Genomic DNA, 11,009 nt, shown 5'->3' on the forward strand with positions numbered 1-11,009 from the left:
TTATTCATCATTAAAATTTCCATTGTTTACAAAATCAATTATTGATAAATTTTTGGAAATGAATGAAAAAAATCAAACTACTTTTTTTGAATTTTATATTTCAATAACTTTGATAAACCTACACATTTTTTTTGTAATTCTAAGACTATTCTTTTTATAATTAAAAAATACCAAAATATATTTTTGCCTGTAATTTGACGTCAAAAGATGTATAAGAGAGGGGTGCCCCATCTACTATAAAGGCTTAACACGATGGCAAATACAGTAAATTAGTAGTTATTGATCAGAAAAGCTTTAATCATTATCGAGATTTGGACGCATAATTGTAGTCAGAAGTAAACTCGGCTTGAGGTTTAAGACAAGGGTGGATTGATGGACTGACAAGCTCATAACAATGCGTAAATCAGTTAAAACTTAGGTTTAAACAAAATTGATTTTTTATGTTTACTATTTAGTAAAAACTATTAATACTTTTCATGTTGAGATTTTGATTCAAGTATACTATTAAAATATTATTTTTAAATCAATACTTGCATACTGTAAAAAATGAATACTCAAATATCACGAAACTTTTATCGTTTATACGAAACAGTTAACTAGTTTATGCTCCGAGTATATGAATAAGATTTCACCAAAGTGACGCTATCTTTTCTTCAAGGAAACGAATTTCGTCAAAACGTTAATTTTTTTTTTCATTTGTCTTATTTTTCTTAAAAAATAAATAATAATTTTGCAGTTTCTAACATTAACTTTTCAAATAATCTTTTAACATGGACACTATATATGGGGATCAATGTGATTGCAACAACACAAGAAGACACAATTATAAAAGCCGTTTATCCAATGATAATTCCATGCAAAAATATAACTTTCAGTAAATATTTATTATTTTTTATTATTTTATCTAACAGTGGTTAAAAAATTTTGAATTGTAAGGTATAAAATTTTTAGCACCATTTCAAAGAACATAATTTTATAAGGCAAAATGGAAAATTTGAGCAGAATCGATCGAATAGCTCCTGAGAAATCAAATTTTAAATATTAAAGTTCAGTATCTCTCGAACTAGTCAATCGATTTTCCTCAAATTTTGTATTTTGAATTGTAAAATTATGTACTTTGAAATGATTCAAAAATTTGTATGCCTTACAATTCAAATTTTTTTTCAACCATTATTAAATAAAATTATAAAAAAAATAATAAATATTTACTAAAATTTATTTTTTCATCGAAATTATCTTGGAAAGTCTCAAGATTTAGCGAAATACTTAAAAGTAAAATTTACGTTAAGTTGTCCAAACTTTGGATCGCTCTCCTGACCAAACTATGAGGACCATATTTCGCAGATTGCGGCTACGTCCTATATTTTTTAAGGGACACTTCACGATGAAAAACCCAAAAATCGACCAAATTATACTTTTTTAAATTTTTGTTTAAAAAAATAATAGTTATATCTAGCTACAATTTAAAAAAAAAATTTCAATTTCTGTCATTTTTTGCAAAGTTATAAGCATTTCAAGATTTGTTAACAAGGTTTTGTAAACTGTCTGTTTTTATTGTTAAACTGTTTTTCTCAATGTTGTTTTTTACGATAATATTCAAAATTCGAAAAGTTCCTTGCGCATGAGTTTTGAATAAATCTTTATTTTTTCTTCATATATATGATTGATCTAATGTTCCGTAACCAATGTGATATAAATAAAAGCTGAATACTTACTAAATATTTTTTAAATTACTTTAAATTGTTATTTAAATTTCAATTTTTAAAAATTATATAAAGACTATGATATTTTGATTTTTTATTTGTTTAAAATTGAGTGCTATGTTGTTCAAACATATCCAATTTTATTTATACTTATTTAAACTGTAATATAAATGAGTTTCATACAGCTACGATAAAAACTCATGCGCAAGAAACATTTTGAAATATTAGAACATTTAGTAATTTAACTTGCGGATAAATTATTAAAAAATTTTAGCTTTTCAACAAATTAATATTTTTGCTTCAAATTTTTGAATATCTTTCTAAATGCTTTATTAACAATCTATGAAATTTTCATTAAAATTGGTTGATATTTAAAAAAAATTATTTTGAACCTGAAGTGTCCCCTTAAGTCAGAACCCCGAATCCGTCTGAAAAAAGGTATGTTTATTCAGAGAAAGTACGCTTTTTTGTCTGATTTCGTAACTTAAAATATCCTCTTCACTTATAAATTAGCATCTTTCAGGTAATCCCTTCGAGCCATTTAGGATTGAGTCCTAGAATGTGAAAATCCGATCATTAAATCGAAAGTTATTCAGGGTGGATCGTTTTTTTGGCCCTTTGTACTGATCCGATAATATACAAAGCTCTCCCTCCAAAAAATCACACTTTACAGGAATTAAGTGAAAGCACATTTCTCCAAATGAATCAAATAAGGATTAGAGCTAATATAAGTTTCAATATTGTATTTTTGAACTTTATTTTTTTTATTTTTACAAACTAAACCAATTTTTTAGGAAAAGAAAAACAAAAAAATAGTGCGTGGAGTCCCTCCGCGCGGAAGAAGTTAAACTTCGCAACCTGCGACGTTAATTGTAGAAGAATCAGCAGTCGTAGAAGGATCACTAGTTCTATTCAACGACTCTTTTTCCTGCTCCGCTCGCTTCCGTGCTCTGTAATCACGGTAATATTGTGCATTTTTCCCTCGTGGACCTCTTGAACCAGTGGAAGTGCTTGTGGTTGCCTCATCGTCTCGCCCTGGAAAATGTATTTGTATTAATAATGTATGTGAATGCGTCATAATGTAATTTCAGAAGAGAAAACCTAACAATCAATTGATATTCACAAGAGACGTACCTTGACATAACCTTAAATCCGTCGCATTGTCCGTGGGATTGTTTTCACTCATTTTTTACAATTGTTATCCACTAAATTTGAAAATAAAAAATACTACCCTATTAAATTATATGTGTATCAAAACAAACTAAAAAAATATTTATAGAAAAACAATACTTTTATTATTTTAATGCTAGTGAGAACCAGAACAATTTGGAAATGAATGAGGGAAAACTGGATCCTACCACGTGATTTCCCGGCCAATAAAATTTTAGCGTTAAACGTTTAACGCAACCTTGTTGGAAGTCGCATAAGAAGTATAGCTTGAATACTTACAAAACATTAAAATAATTCAAAAATATAAAACAGCACTTATGAATTCATCACAGATTTACATTCTTGTAGGTTGGATATTTTCCTAAAATAGTTGTATTTGTAATTGTATTTGTATAGTTGTAATTGGGGATAAAAGTCACGGTAGACTGAAACAAACACAACAGTTCCCCAAAATTATGACAGTAAAGCTTGTAAAAACATGTTTTCTTATACAAAAAGTAATTGTTTTATTTTTGCTTAGATAATTAACAGTGTAAACAATACATAGCTAGTTCATAATTTTCCAAACTATCCAATTAGAAGTTTGTAAGTTCACTTTTTTATTTCATGCATGATTATTTGTCAAAGACCTAAATTTTTCTCGCTCATCAGCACATGACGTAATACTAATACTAATAAATGAAAACATTTATCAAAACAAGTTAACTCCATTAGAAGGTCTCAATTTCATTGTTCGCTTATTGGTGCAAATTGCCTTTTTATTAGCCAATGAAATACCGTAACATCTAAAAAGATTATCTAACTATTATTCAAAATCTTTTTATCCCTCCAAATTATCCAAATGCACGAATAAGCCTATCTAAACAACGTTTCGTAACTCAGTGTGGTAATTCCACCAAAGAAAATAAAAAAGAGCCATTTTGCACAAAGCAAGTAAAGAGCTTTCAAGCCCTTAAACGAGTTTAGGACATTTACTAATTAGGAAGTCTGTGAACAGCATACAATCTCAAGAAGTATTAAAAAATTCCAGCCTTTCGAAACTGTTCCCTGATTGCAGGTATATGCATGAATAAACAGTCGCAGCTTAACTTTCAAAGTAAACCTTTAAAAGCTTTGTAAAATAACAGTTAAAGCAGCACAGGATATTTTTTGCTGAAGAGTTTCTTTTAATCTACATATGAGTTGCGGACTGAGGGTTTATAAAAATTAAAAGATAAATTCCTAATTCAACGGACTTAAGCTATTTTTTCCTTTCTTGGATGTTTAACTGTGTGTAGATTAACATAAGATAATGACTAGATTCTTCAAAGCGAGATGGTTAGTTTATTTAATCATTAAATAAAATAACGAATGATATCCCATATAAAATTTTTTCGATGCTTTAGATTATAAGAATCAAATGAAAGGTTGTTCAGCCATGAAAGAACAAGCATGAGTTTCTTACTAACTTAACTAACTCAAATTACATTACATAAAAACATTAATGTGTATTTAATGCGTGTATTCTAAACCGAGGAAATTTCGGTTCCCGCATTGGAAGCAAAAAGCTGAAACAAGATGGGTAAAAAAAGCTCAGAAAAATTAAAAGTAAAAATCGAGCAGTTCTTATCAACAAATTGTTCCATATTTTTGTTGCAATTAGTTTATTAATTTTCGCAGGTAACATAAAAATTTAGAGATATTTTACTTATTTTTAATGTGATGCTTATTAATACATTATATCTACTATCTCTCTACTATCTCTGTCAAAAAATACAAAGTACTTACTGACCTCAAATAAAACTCAAAGGACTTCGAATCAAATAACTAAAACTCTACTATTACGTTTAATATAAAAGGAAGATTTATTAACTAAACAATAAAATTACAGCATCGCAGTTCCACAAAAAACAAATCTCTTACTCAAAAAAAAAACAATATTTACATTCTAAACTTACCATGGCAACCACAAAAACTCTTCTCGTTGCCATCTTCAAACTGATATATAATAAGTAAATTATTTAACAAAAAATACGATGCGCATAAGCACATAATATTTCACATCCTTCCACCTAAGTTAACAACATTAACAAAGCTAACTTACATAGCCTAAAGATATATTATGTTAAAATGACACTTTACAAGAATTTGAAATAAAAATTAAAGTTCTAAATCACTATGGAGTTCTTATAAATATAGTTTGTCAAGCCCTTTTAACAGCTTGTCCACTCCCTGTAAAATAAACGGCACAGGTAAAAATACATATCCAGCCCTTTGAATTGTCTTTCAAAATCACAGGACCAGCAAAGTCCACACCCGTTACTTGGAAAACCTCTGCATCTTAAGCTCTCTCACTTGGTGGAGATGCAGTTGGTGGGTCTACAGGTTTGACAGAAAAACGCTTGCATACTACACAAGATCCACACCCATTACTTTACCCAAAGTCCACACCCGTTACTTGGAAAATAGCTGCATCTTGAGCTCTCTCACTTGGTGAAGATGCAGTTGGTGGGTCTACCGGTTTGGCAGAAAAACGCTTGCATACAACACAAGATCTTGATACAGATTTTACTTTTCCTCTACCACACAGCAGCCAAAATCATTCTCTAAGAGAATTCAATATGTATGAAACACCAGCATGTCCCCTTTTCTTATGTTCAGACAGTTCTAAACGTTTTACTATAGGATGCTCTCCTGGTAAAACAGCAGGTGTTCTAAACTCTTCAAAATCATCTCTCTTATATACAGTTGAATTTAATCTATAGATTCTTTTCTTATCAGTAATTATATCTAGAGTTTTAAGGCTTTTATCTGAAACTCTTGTAAATGACTCCTGTTGTATCAAGTATACAGTGGTTTTCTCAGCTTCCTCTAATTCCTTTACAAAAAGAACTTTTTTTTTCTTCATTTTTGAAATTAAAAAGGAATCTCGTCACCTACGCCATAGTATGTACAATTTTTCGATTATCAGAAATATTAGAACTCAAAAGTTTAGTCACTTCAAAATTTATCATTGAGGTTGTGACACCTTTTCTCCCAGTTCACTTCCTCCTCATTAACGACATCTTCAGACGAAGTCTACAATTCTTGAGGTAAATATATGGAACACTTCTTGGATCCACTTAGTCCAAAATACCTTGGAATATTAATTTTCTTAATGTACAGTACACCTTCTATCCATTTTAAAAATTCTCTTCTGGTGTTTTCATCAACATCATCATCCCAATTCAGTTTCAACTTCCAAATGCTCTGAAGAAGCAATTTTGGGATCAACGTTACAGGACAGATCATACCCAAGGGGTCAAAAAGTCTATGTGCAGCTGACAGGATGGTTATCTTCGTTACTTTCTCAATGTTAAGCTCTTTAATGCAACCTGTATTCACTTGAAGAGTATCATATTTCTTATCCCAGCTCATACCAAGAACATTTGTAGGTGGTTGTGAATTTTCCTCGGTTAAGTCGGTGTACTCCCACCCTCTAAGATCGAATTTTCTACTTGCCATTATTTCAGTAGCAACTCTTTCAAACATATTCAATTCTCCTGTATTCTTAACACTCGTCACACAATTGTCCACATAAAAACTTTTCATTAGTTTTTGTACAACATATTCAGGATAAGTAGCTTTTTGTTCGCTTATTTCCTTCAAAACATTCATCAGAAGGTATTTGACAGTTGAAGACAGCAAAAATGGGTTACAGGTTACTCCAAGTACTACCCTGCAATGCCTGTAAAACTTCAAGCCTGTATCACTAAGCCATAAAAATCTTAAGTAATTCTTATCAGTTTCAGTAAGTCCGATTTGTAAGAAGGCTTTACGTATGTCTGAAACAACACCAATTCTCTCAGTCCAAAACCGCATCAAAATACTTGGTATCAATTCAATAAGATTTTCACCCTTCTCTAAGCAATCATTTAAACTTGGAAAAAATTTGACCTTAGCTGAAGCATCAAACACGGGTCTAATTTTGGTAGTGCTATTTGGTTTTTCTATTATTCCTTCCTCCATCCATTCATTAAAAACTTGCTCATACTCTTTATAAATCGACTGCGATTCAAGCCGGTTGACAGTCGAATTCAATCTTTTATACGCCAGGTCATAGTTGTCTGGCAATGGAGGATGATCTTCCAGCCAAGGCATGCTAACCACAAAACGGTTTTCTGCATCCAGTCTGATTGCTTTCAAAAAGTACTTTTGAGTAGCTCTTTGCAACTCTGCCTGCACTTTCTTAGGAGATGGATAAGTGATTCCCAAAACATCCAATGACCACAGTTGATTCACAGATGCTTCAGTTAAAAGCAATGAAAGAGAAGAATTTGTCGTCACAGCAATATCATTTATAGGTATCTTCCACATAAGAGTCCACCCTAGATGTGACTCAACGGCAACAAAACCTTCAATCAAACATTTTACATTGCCTGTGAAAAGCTTGCCGGCCACATCAGCTCCAAGTAATAATTTGACGTCATTTGATACTCCTAGAGAACTGTACTCTGTATCATTCACACATATTCCATAGTCATTCAACTCCTTCATCCATGGACCATTAGGGATGCGTTTGACATAATCATAACATAATCATAATCATAACATAATTTGAATACATAACATAATTGCCAACGACACTTTCGGTTGCTTTACTCTCTGGATTTTGAACTTCATTACTGGCAGCAACTCCTCTGCAAAAAAGTATGTTGTGCCTTTTACCACAATTAAAGCATGGTTTCCGTCTGCAATTTATTACTCTGTGGCCTGGTCATAAGCATAAGAAACAACAAAGTGATCTAGCAACAGAAGTTTCTCTATCATTTAAACTCCTATTTTTTGCATATTCACAATCCCAAGAATTGTGCTGGTTTTCACAAAAAAGGCATTTTTTCCTTTCATGTGGTGATGTAAGCAATTCAGAAGTGGAAAGTACTTGTGCTGATTTACCAAATTTTTGTTTCAACTGGAATCTACCGTTCGTAGGAATTCTTCGCTTCTCACTATCATCTGTACCTCTCACGAAGGATTGAGATGCCATGTTCACTCTCTCTTCAGCCTCTACTTCTCCCTCTAAGAACTCTAGCAAAGTATCCAAGTCAGTCTTGATAGTTGGTTCAGCTCCTTCAACATTTGGAACAACATGAACAACTGACTGCTTATTTATTGTTCGATATCTTTCCCACGCCTTCGTTTCCTCTGGAATTGACGACTCGACTAGAGGAAACAACATTGCAGCATATTTTTCTCTTGTTACTCCTAACACTTCTAATGATCGAAGTTTTGATTCAAGTTGATCATAAAGTTTACGCAGAGATTTCTCAGATTTGCTTTGTTTCTGTAATACTCTAATGCTAATAACTCTCTCACATACACTTGAATCAACAATTCTTCCTTTCCATACCAAGTTTTAAGTTGATTAATTGCAGTTTTATAGCTCTCTCCACTCGGAGGAAAACTCCGTAAAAGTTCATCAGCTGGTGATCCTTTTAACATGGATTGCGATAAATAAAAAAATTTATCATGGTCGCCAAAATTTGGATCTTTGTCAATTTTCTCAAATTGGCACCAAAAACCGAGCCAGTTTTTCAAATTTCCATCGAAGACTAGAAGCTTAATCTTTGGATACTGCAAATTTGTCGGACCAACAACTAAATGGTTAGTAACGGACATATTATGTTTTTCAGAAATAAAAGAAAGTAAATTTTCCAATTTAATATCAAAAACTCTAATTCTATCAATATACGCTTCGGAATCATCTATTTCTTTATTAATTTCTTTTTCATCTCGAAATTCCGAAAGCAATTCAATTCTTGCATTTTCTTCAGATACAAGTAATTGCTTACCTTTTTCTGATATGATTCTTAATTTCAACAGTTTCTCTTCATCGTTCATTTCAGTCTCAATTTTTGCAAAATCATTGCATGACTGAGTAAACAATCTACGATGCTGTGTTCTCACTTGCTTCAATACTTCCATTTTCACTCAGATTCAGTAATAGTCGTTTTCTAAAATCTCAACAGAAATTCAAAGTCCTGTCACGGACTCCATATGTCATAAAATACAATACCTAAAATAAAACTCAAAGGACTTCGAATCAAACTCTACTATTACGTTTAATAATATAAAAGGAAGATTTATTAACTAAACTATAAAATGAGAGAGAGAGAGGGAATGGGGAACCCTTCTTCTGGAATGGGTTCAGAATTACAAGGCTACGAAGTTAAATATTAGTAGTCGTAAACCCAAAATTTCAACAACGGTTAGATAAACCTGTCAAAGGTTTCAAGCAACTCTTAAATTAAGCCCTCCTCACACACAGGATATAAATTTTGTTGAAAATAATTTAATAATAGTAAATAATTGAGAAAAACGAACATAGAAATCACATAAAGAACAATTTAACAAATAATACTTATCGCTTATTAGATTCAAGAAAAAGTGCCTTACTCGTCGAAGATAAAAGTTGAATGATATGAAACGCAGTTAATGTTGTAGCATATTAGCATAATCTCAACTGAAGTATACTTGTAAAATCATGTTCATTACTCCAGAATTTACAATGTGATTCAAGCTTGCAGACTAACAAGGAAATGCGTCCATTTTTTTTTCTAAATCAGTTACAAAATCAAATTTAATCATTTTACAATTTCGGGTTCAAGTAACCAGACATAAAAGCATTTTAAGAAGTATTATATTCGCGGAGAAAAAAAAATCTTGCAAAATTACTGAAATCTTTGGTAATAACACTTCTGATGAAAAAAACATAATTCTGGTTTGTAAAACCAAATTACACGGTATTTAAAACATTGATTTCTTAATTTATTTGCGTTTGTTTAGCAACAGTTTACCAATAATTATGTTTTCTCAATTATTGTTCTGGATCATTCTCAGGACCAACACAGTAACAATACGCTAAAACGCGAAAGTAATAACTTGGATGCTTTAATTTATTTAGCTTCAACCCTGTGATTTCGTTCAATTTTTAAAAGAAAAGAACAAATATCAACACCATTTAATTTAATTTGAATTCATTTATTTTTGTTACTTTTCCAACAGGTAGCATCACCTCGAAACAATACCTCGAACCACAGCAAATTTAACTGAATAAATGGTTATTATGCCATGCTCTGCGGTATCATAAAATTTCCAAATATTATCAAATTCTAACTAATTTGCAGCCAAGCATATGTCAAAGGAACACTTATGAGGTAAAAAATCAAAATTTATGTTAATTTTACCAAAATCATTACGAAAGCGCTTCCATAAAAATTAATGAGATTTAGGTGTCCCCATTGAGCCGGAAACCAGGTAAAATTTACTATATTCTGGTAGTTTGGGCCATACTTTTTTTCACAGTGCTCAAATTATTTTTTAAATTTCTTAATTTGAGAAACCTTTGTAAATTAAGTTGCATGTCATTTATTCAGATAGTTTTCTTTATTCGATGCTAAAAAACATATTTTATTTATAATAAGTATAAGTAATTTTAATATAAGTTCAAATTTCTATAATAAAATGGTTATGGAAATAACTTAAAAAGCTCAGCTCATTTATGGCTTAAATATGTATGAATTGCGTTAATTATTTATTAAACACTTCTTTTTAAGTGCATTAGAAGCTATTAGAGTGGCTAGACAGCAAATTGTTGCTAAATCATCAAGAACAAGAATAGAGCGATTTGAGATCTAAATTACATTTAATAATTAGAAAAATTATAGGTTATCAAACTAAACAAGAAAAACATGCAATTTACAATTTTTTTTAAAAATTATATAATATGTTACGGTTAAAATAAAAATAGCGCGTGGAGTCCCTCCGCGCGGAAGAAGTGAAACTTCGTAATGTGGAAATGAAAATAGGAAGAGGTAGAAATTGATTTTTAGGGAAATCATATTGTTTCTTTAAGACAAACTTTATTAACAATGCTTACAATTCACAATTGATCGCATCTTTTAATTATCATTTTCGAGTGAAGAAATATCCAAATCTATAACATTTACAATGGGATTATGATAACTAAAGTAAGATACGAAATGTTTGAGTTCTATTTTTTCAATATGTCTTGCAATAACTGCATCAATGGTAGTTACCCCTTTGGTTGTTGGATCATTCCTACCATTTATCATTTCCAATCCAAATTTGTCTTTAAGGAAGGTTAATAATGTTTCA

The 11,009-nt window shown here is 31.0% G+C and overlaps 1 protein-coding gene across 1 annotated transcript; it reads right to left on the reverse strand.

The window, feature by feature from the left end:
• Window positions 1-5,930: 5,930 nt before the first annotated feature.
• On the reverse strand, window positions 5,931-7,388 carry LOC107437761 (uncharacterized). Its single transcript, XM_016049859.2, has one exon. It carries the CDS (start codon window positions 7,386-7,388, stop codon window positions 5,931-5,933), a length of 1,458 nt encoding a protein of 485 aa, XP_015905345.2.
• Between the last annotated feature and the right edge of the window lie 3,621 nt (window positions 7,389-11,009).

Source organism: Parasteatoda tepidariorum, chromosome 2, assembly GCF_043381705.1.
Source record: "Parasteatoda tepidariorum isolate YZ-2023 chromosome 2, CAS_Ptep_4.0, whole genome shotgun sequence".
In the NCBI taxonomy this organism is placed as follows: Eukaryota; Metazoa; Arthropoda; class Arachnida; order Araneae; family Theridiidae; genus Parasteatoda; species Parasteatoda tepidariorum.